Source organism: Lissotriton vulgaris, chromosome 4_1, assembly GCF_964263255.1.
Source record: "Lissotriton vulgaris chromosome 4_1, aLisVul1.2, whole genome shotgun sequence".
Taxonomy (NCBI): Eukaryota; Metazoa; Chordata; class Amphibia; order Caudata; family Salamandridae; genus Lissotriton; species Lissotriton vulgaris.
The window spans coordinates 583,885,347-583,898,424 of NC_141691.1; the positions used below are offsets into that span (position 1 = coordinate 583,885,347).

At 43.7% G+C, this 13,078-nt stretch overlaps 1 protein-coding gene across 5 annotated transcripts in view; it reads right to left on the minus strand.

Moving 5' to 3' along the window:
* Positions 1 to 13,078, minus strand: part of NT5C3A (5'-nucleotidase, cytosolic IIIA) — a 459,065-nt gene that overhangs the window by 297,950 nt on the left and 148,037 nt on the right. The window contains exons 1-2 of one of the 5 annotated variants that reach the window (XM_086964805.1): positions 4,497 to 4,668; positions 3,522 to 3,631 (exon numbers count right to left, since the gene is read on the minus strand). The exons of 2 other annotated variants lie outside the window; for them this stretch is intronic. In XM_086964805.1, coding sequence (XP_086820931.1) covers positions 3,522 to 3,626 — 105 coding nt within the window. In that variant the 5' untranslated portion in view covers positions 3,627 to 3,631; positions 4,497 to 4,668. Of the gene's footprint in view, positions 1 to 3,521; positions 3,632 to 4,053; positions 4,139 to 4,496; positions 4,669 to 13,078 lie in introns of those variants that run through there. 2 more of the 5 variants (XM_086964807.1, XM_086964806.1) reach the window with 2 other exon arrangements.

The window sequence follows — 13,078 nt, forward strand, 5'->3', positions numbered from 1 at the left end:
TAATAATGGCTGCAACGCCAACAATTATAACAAATTGTTGTGACTGTACTAATATTGATTGAGGCTAGTGGAACCTATTTTCGTAAAAGGTGATGCAGCATTGATTAGAGTGACTCCCACTGGTTGAGATTTCATTCACGTATGTGAAAAATCTTACTGTGTGGAAAAGTTAGAAGGTGTAAAAAGAAGTTGAAATGCTGTGGTTTTGTTATTTGGATCATAAAATTGTAATAAAATGGATGGAGGTTACTGTTTTTCTGCACTGGATAGTAACGCTGCATTTATCTAGAGCAGCCATTGTTACAATTTCTTTAGTTCCTATAGTTATACAGTGGGATTCATAGTATAGGTCTTCCTGTTGGGTCTTTGGTGCACACAAAAACTAAATTAAACCTAAATTAATGAGCAAACCAGGCATGCCCATGGCGTGTGGTGGAAGCTAAGACTGAGTTGAACACGACTTTCTTATAGTCAATTGGTATTTTTATTTAGAGTCATTTATTTCTACTTTAAAGAAATACTAACCAATTTCACAGTCTTCAGTACAAACAGTGTGAGGTAAATGAAGGCTGAAAAAAGTTGTGCCAAAAATGTTGCCAGCTGAAAAAAGAATGAGAAAAGTTCTGGCGACAAAAAATAACTTTACAAAAAAAGTGTGTCTTTTAGGGCAAAGATATTAGTATTAGTAGTAGGGGTAGAAAGGAGCTTTTACAGTGAGGCGAGAAGAGGGAAGGAGCCTAGTAAAAGGTTTTTAAGATTCAGGGAAGAATGCTAATAAAGGGTAGTAAGGGGTTGGTAGGGTTCAGGGATTGGTAGACTCAAGGGATAGTAAGTTTTTTAAACTAAGGCAACAGTAGCATTTTGGTGTGGTTTGTTAGTAATGGGGTTAAGGGATGCCCAGTGTAAAAGCACTGCTAGGGGCTTTTAGGGCTCAGAGAAGGGGAAGGTTAAGCTTCTTCCTCAATATTTTGAATCTCTCCAAGCTCATCTGAAATATTTGGGGTACATGTCAGAACTTAAAAAACGCAAATGTCAAAGCTTTTCTATGATTTGAATTGGTGGTTCGGGATGCCGACAGATTCTCATACGACTCCTTGGATTAGACATTTGACTTGTTTTGGAACTCTGCATTCCCATACTTTGCAAATGTTCTGGGCACGCATTCAACATCGTGACCAGGGAGACCCTTTGGAAAACTCCTCCACCACTACACTGTGCACATGCATTAATCATCAAGGACTCTCATGAGGGAATCGCCTGCAAGATGGTCCAAGGAGGACAACTTAAGGAAGCCTTCAAAGGGAAGACCAGAGTCCATCAGGGTGGTTTACTTTTGCTTTTTCTCTTCCTGCTGGCCACAGACTGTATCGTGAAGACATGCACAGCAAGGAAAAGAAATGGGATCTAATGTACACCTTGGATGCAGCTCGATAACCTGGACTTTTCAGAAGACCTGACCCTACTCTCTCATACCCATCTTCAGATGCAAGAGAAGACCGACAAAGTGGCAGCCACATGAGCACAACTTGGCTTTGACATCCGCAGGGCAAAAAACAAGATCCTGAAGGCTAACGTGGCCAGTACAACAACTAGATTGTACTTGTGCATAATATTGCGTAGAAACTGATTTTAGGAATAAAGTTTAGGTATGTGAGGCTCTCTTACATCAACACATCTTGCAAGAAATAAACTTAACAAAATCCCGTTCTAGGTGGACATTACTCAGCTAAGCGTATGGTGTTACTACTTTGAAGAGCGTACTTGAAGAGAAAATAACATATTCATTGCAAGTAACATCAGTTATTGGCATCAGCAATTAGTTCCTCCCTAGATTCTGTATGCACCACTATTACTCATACCAGGCGCGCAACACCCATTGGATTCACCAGGCTTCAGCCCCCACCCCCCCCCCCCCAACCACCCCCCGTCGCGTGTGGCAGCCTGGGATGAGACAGATCCCGGGCACACACAGAGCCGCACCCGGACATTTCACAGGTCTTTAAAAGACCATTTGAATGTTAATTAGGCCTTGCAGTGGTTTCACCCCTTCTAAGAGCCCATGCAGCTCTACTCTTCCTACTGATTGAAGGTTCAGCCCACCCCGAAATTTTTTCTTAGCCCCCCCTGAAATTTGGCTCTAGTTGCGCCTCTAACTCATACTGTCTAGAAATACCTCAAAATAATGTTTATGTGGGAGAATGTCTGAATCTGAGACATGGGTGGGGCACGTTGCATGATTTAGGAACCTGTTAATAGTAGGGTGTAGTTATGATTTTAAGTATACAGGTCATTTATCCTTCTACTGGGCAGCACTCTTATTCTGACCCAGACTTTTCTGATTGACTCTTGAAGAAAACAAGCATGATTAACTAAGTCTCTTGCTCTTTAGTAGTTCATCTTAAACACTAAATTCAAAGTAAAATGTTCTCCATGACGGGTCATTTCAGAGACAAAATGTTTTCCCCTAAGCAACAACTCGATTAAAACATGCACTGTACTATAGAGTGTAAATATGGGGTTTATAGGGTCCTTAAATTGCTACAAAATCTATCATTCTTTGTAAACATGCTGCATAGCTGCAATTTGAGTCTGTCACCAGACATTTTAGTGGCCCTTTAAAGGATAAGAAATGTGTAGAAAGGATGTCCTTGTGAGGTGGTAACCCGCTGCACATCAGATTTGTCTGAATCTTAAAGTAACTTTATTTTATAAATGTATTTGTAAATTGTGGCATTATCGACTAGTGGTGACTTTGCTAGATCCAACCAGATTCCAACCTAGAATAACTGATTGCTACTTCCTCCCCATTCCCTAAATTAATCTAAATCTGTTTCTGCAGCTCCTTTAGATAATTGCCGTGTTGCTCTCCAGCTAAGTTTCCACTACGAAATTAGCAATATGCACAAATGCAGGTGAGTATAATTTTCATATGAATCACACTCTTAGCTGTTAGTGCGTGCAAAAGAAGACAAACAGAAAATATTGGAGGCCAGAGTCCTCCACTGTTTTACCAGTTACCCACATTTTGCCCATGTGCTCCAAGCCTCCGTAGGTAAATTTTTCTTGAGGTTACGTCTGACAGCACCATAACAGTTTGTGAAATATGTGAAGGATCGTATAATACAGAAAGCCTCTGGACTGGATTCCCTACAAGTCTTAATTTTGTCCCCTGGTTTCCTTCCCATGCTTCCTACTCTACGACCGCACTGAAACAGTTGCCTAGCTGCACCAGTCCGACACAAAAACAATTAATTAAATTAAAAAGAAATGCCATGGGGCATTATGTTAAGGAGAACAGTGTTGAAGCTATGCTCTCCCTATATCCATGAATGTACAGACCCATATGCACATTCATAGCAGAAGACTGATAACTTTTTCAAATGTTGGTAGATTCAATTCTGGGGGGGATTAGTGCCACTGCCTGACTTTAGATGCTACGGCATAATTTTCAATGCAGACTAGAAAGACACAATATTCCTGGTCCACAGCTGAGCACTGACACACAAGTTTTGAAGTTGTACCTTTGACTTGGGATCAGGGCAGTCCTGATTCTTCGGTCCTTGACAGTGTTGTCCTAGTGCAACCGCATAGGTGACAAGCAGGGTCCAGAGTTGCAAGGCTTGCATGCACACTGCCAACGAAAAGGAAGCAAACCTATTTAACACAATGGGCCTGCCCAACAGTCAAAACAGCACTCCACCCTCGTCACGTGCTCCTCCGGCCAATCAAGACTACGCCTTTCCACCTTAAGGAAGATCCAGTCTACTTAATGATTATTACAATTTCATTTAGTACATTTGTAACCCCCATCAAACATTTTTTTAATTAACTATCTGTGTTGAAGGGATACTTTAGTGTTTACACCTGCTCTTGCTTTTGTAGGGCAAAGAATGCTGCGAATGCATCGTTTAAGTTCCGTTTTACTGACAATCGATCAAAATATTAAATCCCTTAAAGGTAAAAGTGCACGTTTTCCTTTATTTTTCTTTCACCTTAAAATGAATTAATGTCTTCTCTGACGAGCTTCTGATAAATTATGGACATTCTACTTACCGAATCAAACGGCTTATGCGAAATGAACATGAAATCTAGCAGGTGCCTCACACAATGCCACAGCTCTGTAAATATAAACGGACGAGACTCTAGTCGCCTGGCATTTAACATTCAAGCAGAGCGGGCCATTGTTCTACAGTCAGGTGATCATCACACAGCAGAAGAGTCGACAATCGAAACCGTTGCTAACAACATCTCACGCTGGTTAATTACACTAAAGCGTCTGCGATCTTGTAGAATTTACTGTATTGGGCTTCGACACCAACACTTACTTTTAGATTCTAACTGCACCATCAAAAAAAGAATAGCCAGCACTATATAATAAAACAGCTTTTCTTGTAAAGATTAGCAGTTTCAGTTCTGACCTATTCTGCGAAAAACACGCCCGGCTGGCAGCTTGTTGTGACGGCTCAAGCGGTGTTTACATCGACGCGCATACTTACGGGGATGCGCCGAAGCAGCTGCGCCGGAAAGCAAGAGGAAAGAAAATTGTGCTCGTCTGGGGAGGGTTTATATAGCACCAGATGCCGGCGGCTCAGGGCGTTCCCAAATATAGCCCGAGTAAAGCCCACTGCAAAACCCAAAGGGCGCTGGCGCCCTGCACCCGGCAAGGGGGGCAAAACCCAAAGGGCTCTGGCGCCCTGAACCCGGCATGGGGGGCAAAACCCAAAGGGCGTTGGCGCCCTGCACGGGGGGCAAAACCCAAAGGGCTCTGGCGCCCTGCACCCGGCATGGGGGGCAAAAGTAAACCCAAAGGACGCTGGGGCCCTGCACCCGGCAAAGGGAGAAGGGGGGGGGGGCAAAACCCAAAGGGCGCTGGCTCCCTGCACTCGGCTAGGGGGGCGCGTATTCTGACCCGCGTCCAGAGCAAGACCCCCTCAACCAGCAGCACAAACCCTTCGACCCGCCCGCGGTCCCGAGACGTCGCCCATAATGAGAATACATGATGCTTGGCTGAAGAGCCTCCGAGATTGACAAGTATATCGGCGGGTCACTGCCCCTGTACACGATCAGATGTCACTGACAGAAAGAAAAACCCCTGATATCGAGAACAGAGTCGCGTGGCGGATGGACGGATATGGAAACATAAGGAGCTCAGCAAATACAAATGGACGCGGATGCTATATAGGCACTATATTGCATAACTAATGTGCAAAGTGAATTGTATACATTTTAAGATGCGGTAATGAACCAGTGATCGTCACGTGTGCGCAGATAGCCCAAACGCCTAGCAGGCATAAATGAGGCTTTTTTGTATAAGTACCGGTTGGCTTCACGCATGGATAATCATGTGTTTAAAATTATGTGAACTTCTAAACACAAGGAAGATGTTTCATCCGATATGCTGCACGTGGGACTGGTGGAGCCACCTAGAGAATCATCATCATCATCATCGAGAAGGCATCAACACGGTCAGAAGACATCCAACATGATAACATGGACATGTAAAGGGGTACCGAATATCCCTTTGCCTGGAGTGCGAAAAATCCCTTGACCAAGGTGCAAACTATCGTCATCTCTTCAGTGTGCCCTGGCCAGAAAGAAACCATTTAGAATATTAAGGTGATAGTTGTACACTAACTTTTAGCTCATAACTTTGCCAGTGGGGCAGAGGCAAGATGACTACAGGGAAGGAATTACTCTCCAACAGGGAAGGAAATATTTTGCACAATATACATTCAAAGGTGCTCAAATTTTAGTAACTCTGCCTGCTTTGCATTTTTTAATGCCCTTACAACCCCCCTCCCCCCACCTCTTACCACCCAAACGCCATCTCATTTGTTTCCTGGTCATACGTAAAGAGTAAATAGACAGTCTTTGAACTGGCTTCCACAACCACAACATTCAATTGTTGCCATGGAGGAGTCTTGCATGCAGGTACAAGAGTTTCTTTTTGATGGAGGATTCTTTTAAATACACAGAGGAAAGGCATTCCAAGAACATTTTGGGTTATGGTTAAGGAAAGAAAAATATTAAGTCCAAATCAGAGTGGAGTAAATTTTATATCAGAAAAAAAACATTACTGAGTGTAACTCCATCTTCCTAATGTAAAAATTGGAGTGGGGTTTAAACTGCAAGAACTTTAATACCCTTAGTTAAAATAAACTCCATCAATAACCAACTCTTGTGATCACCCCACAACTAGGCGACACGACATAAAACCGACTTTTTAATGATGGTCCTCATGAGTGAGAAATATAACTGGTGATGCATCTACTTCATTTCTTTTACTCCTTACTTGGGGTGACAAATTAACGAATAGCAGGATTGTGACCACCTAGACTTGGCACCCTTTGGATAAAAAGTTAAAGCTGCTTAGCCCTATTCAATATATACGCTCCAGCCAATGTTGTATTTTCAGAATATATGTGAAGATGTCTGGAGCATAGAATTTATGCATCACACTATGACACTTTCAAGTATGGCTCGACCATCTTTCTTCTTGTTTTGCAACCGAAAACAAAAGAATGTTTTTACTAATGAACATAATAATAAACGCACACACCTTCTTACTTTTTGACTTATTAAAAAAGTTAATTCAAGGTAGAATTCCTATTCCTAACAATGCATAGGATTTCGTTGAACTTTTGTATACTAGGATAAATTGCTTTTAAGGGAATACAGTAATAATTGCATAATATTAAGTTAATTCTTAAATTAAACGTTCTAATTTTTATGCTGAGATGAGCTAAAAAAATAATCTCACTGCCCAATCATCCGAGGACGCTAAATAGGAAGAGGTAAAGAGATCGTAAATATGTCTCAATCTGTCGTCTGTATATATAGGATACATGAGATTTCTAACAAAACAAGCATCTGCAATGCAATAGGTCTCGCATTAATTAAGTTTGAGCTATTGACATTGCTAAATATTGCAACACCAATTGCAACAAAAGTCTATAAATTGTAGGCCCAAAAAATGTGGATTTCTTTTTGTAGCAATGGTGGGCTTTGGATGAATATGTTCAAAAGTAAAGTGTGCCATACTGTGATTGATACAATAGTTAATTGTGGATGCGTTAACAATTGATGTGTGCACTAATGGCTGGTGGTGAGTGTGCCTGTAGACATTGTGCACTGATGGCAGGTGGTGTGTGTGCCTGGTGGAAGTGTGAACTGCCGGCTGGTGGTGTGTGTGCTTGTGGAAGCGTGCACTGACGGCTGGTGGTGTGTGTGCCTGGTAGAAGCTTGTACTGACGACTGGTGGTGTGTGTGCCTGGTGAAAGCGTGCACTGACAGCTGGTGGTGTGTGTGTGCCTGGTGAAACCGTGCACTGACGGCTGGTGGTGTGTGCCTGGTGAAACCGTGCACTGACGGCTGGTGGTGTGTGCCTGGTGAAAGCATGCACTGACGGGTGGTGGTGTTTGTGCCCGGTGAAAGCATGCACTGATGGTTGGAGGTGTCTGTGCCCAGTGAAAGCGTGCACTGATGAGTGATGGTGTTTGTGTCTGGTGAAACTGTGCAGTGACGGTGTGGTTGTTTGTGTGTGTGGTTGTATGTACTGCATAGATGGGAGTCATGCATTGTTAGTAGAGACATATACAGGTGACAGAATACGAATAGAGATTCCTGGGAAGAGCATGCGGGATAAGTACACAAGCATATATTTATTTATTTATTTATTTAGCGGTTTATAGAGCGCCTGGTGACCCGGAGGCATCCCCGCGCTGTGAAATTAGTGGAGACCGTGGGGGGGGGGGCAGGAAGTACTATTTGGGGAAGAGTCACACAAGTCAGAAGGAAATCTGAAAGTCGTAATCCATTTGTATTCACTGTGCAACGCGACAATGCATGGGAGGCACGCGAAGACATGGGGGACACACAGTGAGGTACATATATGGGTACACAGGATTCAGAGATACAGAGAGGGGTACACAGGTATACTCACAGTTTAAAAGGATACTTGAAGGTCGTGTTCCCTTTGTATGCTCAGTGTGTGCAGGCACTGAGCACACACACCTCTGGCTAAGTAAACAAGAAATTCGAGTAGTTGTGCACTGAGGTGTGCAACATTGCTAAGTTTCCGCCTGTGAACTTTATTGCGACACAAGTGGCACAAGGAAGTATAACTATTGCTTCCGATCGGAGCCGTGATTCGAGAAACATGCAAGAGCACCAGGAGAGTGGTGCGTGCCCTGTGCCTGCCTTCTCAAGTACTTCGCTAAGGCAAAAGCATCAGCATAAAGAGAAAAGACACATGGATTAGCTATTAATACTCCAGCAGATGCATCAGGGGCCAGGGTTGTGGGAGGATATCGTACCCCAACAAAAGTTGTTTGGAAAAGACCCATTTTCCTATCTTGTGTTTTGGTCATGGCATCATGGCCATGCCTCTGTGGATGAAAACTACTGATTGTGCAACGTAGCTTTAACAACAAGCACAGGGCTGCTATGCTACTTGAGGCATGCGCCTACAAGTGTTGCGGTGTTCTCTGGTGGGAGCTCTGCTGTCTGAGGGGGCCTAAACATTTAAAATGAGTGCAGTGGGGATAGTCTGCTGTGTGACCAGATCAGCTCGACATAGCTGTGGTCTGACGCAGGAAACTATAGGATTGAGTGCAGTGTTGACAGGTGGAAATAGCGTCTTCAGTCGTGCTCCAAAACTGGACACACATTTCACCCACATGTGCAGAAGGACAGTTTTATCTCTGTCCAAGCAGGCTCTACGCGTGGACTGTGCTAATCAACAGCCAGCACTGTGTTAGCTCATTCTAAACAGGGGTTGATGCCTTTATGAGACTAATTGAAAATAAAAAGCAAAATGTTACAATACATGTCAATTTTTAAAACACCACTCTCGGTCCTTCAGCTAGCAGTTGTACAACGATGCCCGCTTGGTTTCACTGCAATGTGGGGAATGGGGCTGTTGGACTTCAGCGGAACATGCCCTGCGCCATCTTTCCATTTTGTTTCAAGTAGTTACTTCAGAGTCTAGACCATCGCGCGCTGGTGTAACTTGCAGGGTTTGAGTGACAGATCCACTCGGCATGAGCTGCAGTGGGTGAAAGGCCCATCTCTGGACTGTGCTGGGTGAAAGGTTGCGCTGTCTGCATGCACTGGAGTCAGAGCTGAGAGGGGTCCCTGTGGATGCTGGAGCCCAGAGGGTCTGCGAGTGAAAAACAAATCACTGTACGAAAAAAACCACACAAAAAAACCTCTCATAACCGGTAATACGTTTGATTATTTAATGACATTAGAGAATTATTTTAAAAAATATGCTCGTGCATCGGGTCGACATCTTGGCTCGTTATGCGGGATATATAAAATAGTAATTATCTTTAAGGTGACATGAGAGTGGACGTTAAAACGCAGTTCTGAACCGTTCATTTTAGCTAATAATGGTGTGGGCAGCCCCTTTGGAAAGTGAAAGCGAGCATGGCGCTGCACATCGTTCGTGCAGGATAAGAAACTCTTAAGAAAATAGTGTTTATAGGCAGGAATAAACATGCCGAGTCGCAACCGAATTAAACAAGATCCATAGTTTCAACTAACAATAAAAATTATTTAGAAATGAGATGTCGCAAGATTTTAAGGTCTTCATTCAAATTCACAATTAAAAGTACAGTATGCTCTCAGTAACAGTTTATGCCGCTATTGTCATAAAAACCCACATCTTCACCAACAAGCATACCAGTCTTTTGGCATTGTGCGGCGGCTGCTCCTCTGCAGACTCCCCCTGCTCCACGCTGCCCTTCTTCCAGTGCTTCCGCCGCCTCCGTTGCTGCTCATCGTGGTGCCTCCGCGGGCGTCAACGCTCAGCCACAACTCCCCGCTGCCCTGCTCCTCTTCACCCCGGGTCTCCGACTAGGGGATCTCCGCCGCTCCTTCCTCCTCTCCACTGGCCTCCTCCTCCCCCGGGGGCGCCTCACCGCTACACGCACGAGTGAAAGAAACCGAAACCTAAAGGCTAAAAAGTCACGTGCACTGTTCACGAGGCGCGCGTCGTGATCTGATTCTGCCATGCTGTCTACGGCAGAAGCTCACGCGCGCGACCAAATCCCATTGTACAATGCTGCGCGTGGCCATCACTTGTCTCCACTCGTTGTCGGCTGAGCCGACGACTATAGTCTTGCGGCGAGAGCGCGCTTTCGCCAGGGCGAGACCTAATAACGAAATCATGCAGTTTTGTAAATAGGGTACATTTCTTGGAGACTTTAAAGAAAATTGAGTGATTTTTCCCAGTATATGTAACGCCGCAAAAGCGAAGCAGAAGCTGAAGCCTATAGTTATAAAGAGGAAGACAAACGGACACTAAACATTGCTGATGTTGTGAGAAGTGAAAAAGGTGCGTAGCCGTAAATGGTAAACATGGGCCTGTTTCAAGATGTTTTAAATTTGACAATTTGGAGTAGAAGGGAACTGAGGCATAGGGAGATTTAACGTCTGTATTTTTCATTTTAATTTGATAAGTATCCCGAGCAAGGAGATTTGTAGCATTTCACAGTAAATGCGGGTTCTGTTCCTTTTCACCTGGTTACCTTTGGCTCCCAATGTCATATCTCAGGGAGAAGACCACAGACAATACGAAGTCTGAGTCACAAACGTTTGGAAGTTCCATTAGTGTCTAGATATGCCTAAGAGTTACGGCTATTTCTAAATTCTAGCCCTATTCACAAAAAAGAATATCTAATAGCATTGCTGATAATTTCTTCCCTTTTACCCTCTGAAACATGGCAGCACTCTAAGCTCTTGCCCAAACGCTCAGCACCATATAAGCCTCAGTTTTCCAGGCATAAGTTTAAAACGGAGAGCGAGAAAACCATACAAATGTATGTGGACACGCACAAAATTAATCCTCTGGGAATGTCTATATGAGTTGTATTCACCTCCAACTTCACGCTCCCCATAATTTCGTGCACTTAACAGAACTTCCACAGATTAAACTAATAGCACCAATTCCGAAATCTTGATTTTGGGATTCCACACGAAGTATGACTTATCTGCAGGAAAGGTTTTGTGAATCAGATCCATATTTTGTACTGTGCATGTTATAAGCAAGTAACATAAGAAAACTTTCAGAAATGCCAGTGATCCGAGGAAGAAAGGAGAGTATAATTCAGGGACCTAGGATGTAATTGCACCCAATCAGGAAGGTGTTGGGTGAAAATCAGCTTGTGAGACCATATCTCCCTCATTTTCACAATGACCCCGGTTGTGTGGAAGGGTAAAAATTCTCTCTACCATTATGAAAGTCATCAGTTGTTCAACACCAGTTCTCATTCTAGGACGTGTGGGCCGAGTTTAAGTGGAGGAGAGGACAGAACCTAAAATGGTTTCAATCTTTGTGTCCAGCGTGATGAAGAAAAAAACCACTGAAAGAAAACATGTGAGAAGCAAAATATATCCAAACGAAATATACGAAAGGAAAATACAAAAATATGGATGATAAAAAATTAAAAAGACATGCTATATTGAATCACGTAAAAATACTATGAATCCAGTGAAAAAAATCCTATTGAAATGGTGACATAAAAACTAGCAGAACTAAATGTGATATCAGCTGGCTGGTGATCGACTGCCAACCCCTTTTCCTTCCCCATCCTATTTGCACTTTACGATTATTTGCACATAATAATTACGTAACCATAAACACATTGAGGTCTGATAAACCAAATCAGAGGGCATCTAGGGCTAAGCCCTGTGCATACGTTACAGAAGGCAACGCCGTCGTGGCTGTAACAGGATGACCTTGAATAACAACCTTGCCTTTAAGGCAGACCCTCCACTCTAACTGCAGTCAGCTGCGGCTCCATCAGCATTAAAAACAGGTTTCTTTGCGTGCAAAGGCGAGAGCTTTAGTTTTACATTTCAGAATATGGAAAGCCGCATATCCCCAAGCTTGCGCAAGCTCTAGGCATATTTCAATGCCATGTTCCATTTAACCTCTAAAGTGCCCCGAAAGAAGCAGGTAACTACCACGGGCGTCCGCAGGGGCGCGCCTCTCCTTAGAGGCCTCCTCAGTCCGGGCAGGGCATTCTGTCATCTGGAAGTGCAAAAACGCCCATGCTGCTGCTAGGTGAGAATCCAGTTAGCCAAAGGAAGGCGATGAAAGAAGTTGAAAGGTAAGGATTATAGTTATAGTATAGCCGCCATGATTGCTGCTTTTTAATTTTATGCAACTAACAACCATAGACAAAGCCAATAAATCTGGCTTGTTGTAGGTGTAACGTTACTTGTTCCAAGTGCAACGTTACTTGTTGTATTATATATCTGGATGCAATGACAGAAGCAACAAAAATACCATCGGCGGCACATTATATTAAGCACAAATTTTTAGCTTATGTGTTTTAAACCACACACTTTATTACATCAAACACCCTTTTGGAGAGACCCCCCTACTTAGGTCTCGACCTACAGCATTGCTTTAGCAATGCTTGTTTGCCGAGATTATAGTAAGCGTACCGAAAAGTCTACCTAGCTGCGGATCACGTACAGTTCATGTGAGACAGGTGCGTGCACATCAAACACCATCGGCCTCAGCATCAGACTTAAAAGTAAGCCGCTCCCCACACCCCCCCATCAGACTTCAAAGGAAGCCGCTCCCCGCACCCCCCCCCCCCCCCATCAGACTTCAAAGGAAGCCGCTCCCGCGCCACGAAATGCCGAGAGCTTGTTGATATTGGAAATCTGCTCACCCTCCAGTACTTAGCCACCATTCTGTATCGTACAGATAAGAAGAATACAGTCACACCAAATAGGGATATGCTCAATGTCTTTTCAGTAAGGACTCGAACCTGTGACCCTGACAGCATCGTTGATAGTGGACGCTTGTTCTGCCCTACTTCTGTGCCTAGTGATACCACAGGAGCCAAGTCATATATTTGAGACATAAACTTTCACTGGCTTACTGCATTGCAGGAGTTGTGATCATGGCTCACTTTAAATAATTGAAATACAATAGTTTTTAAAGGAACAAATTGAATAAAGCTCTAATGACATAGGGAAAGTGCACGGCACCCTTCACTGGACATACGCTTTCATCGTAGTACTCCTTTTTACAGCCCGCTCCATCCACGCACATCAC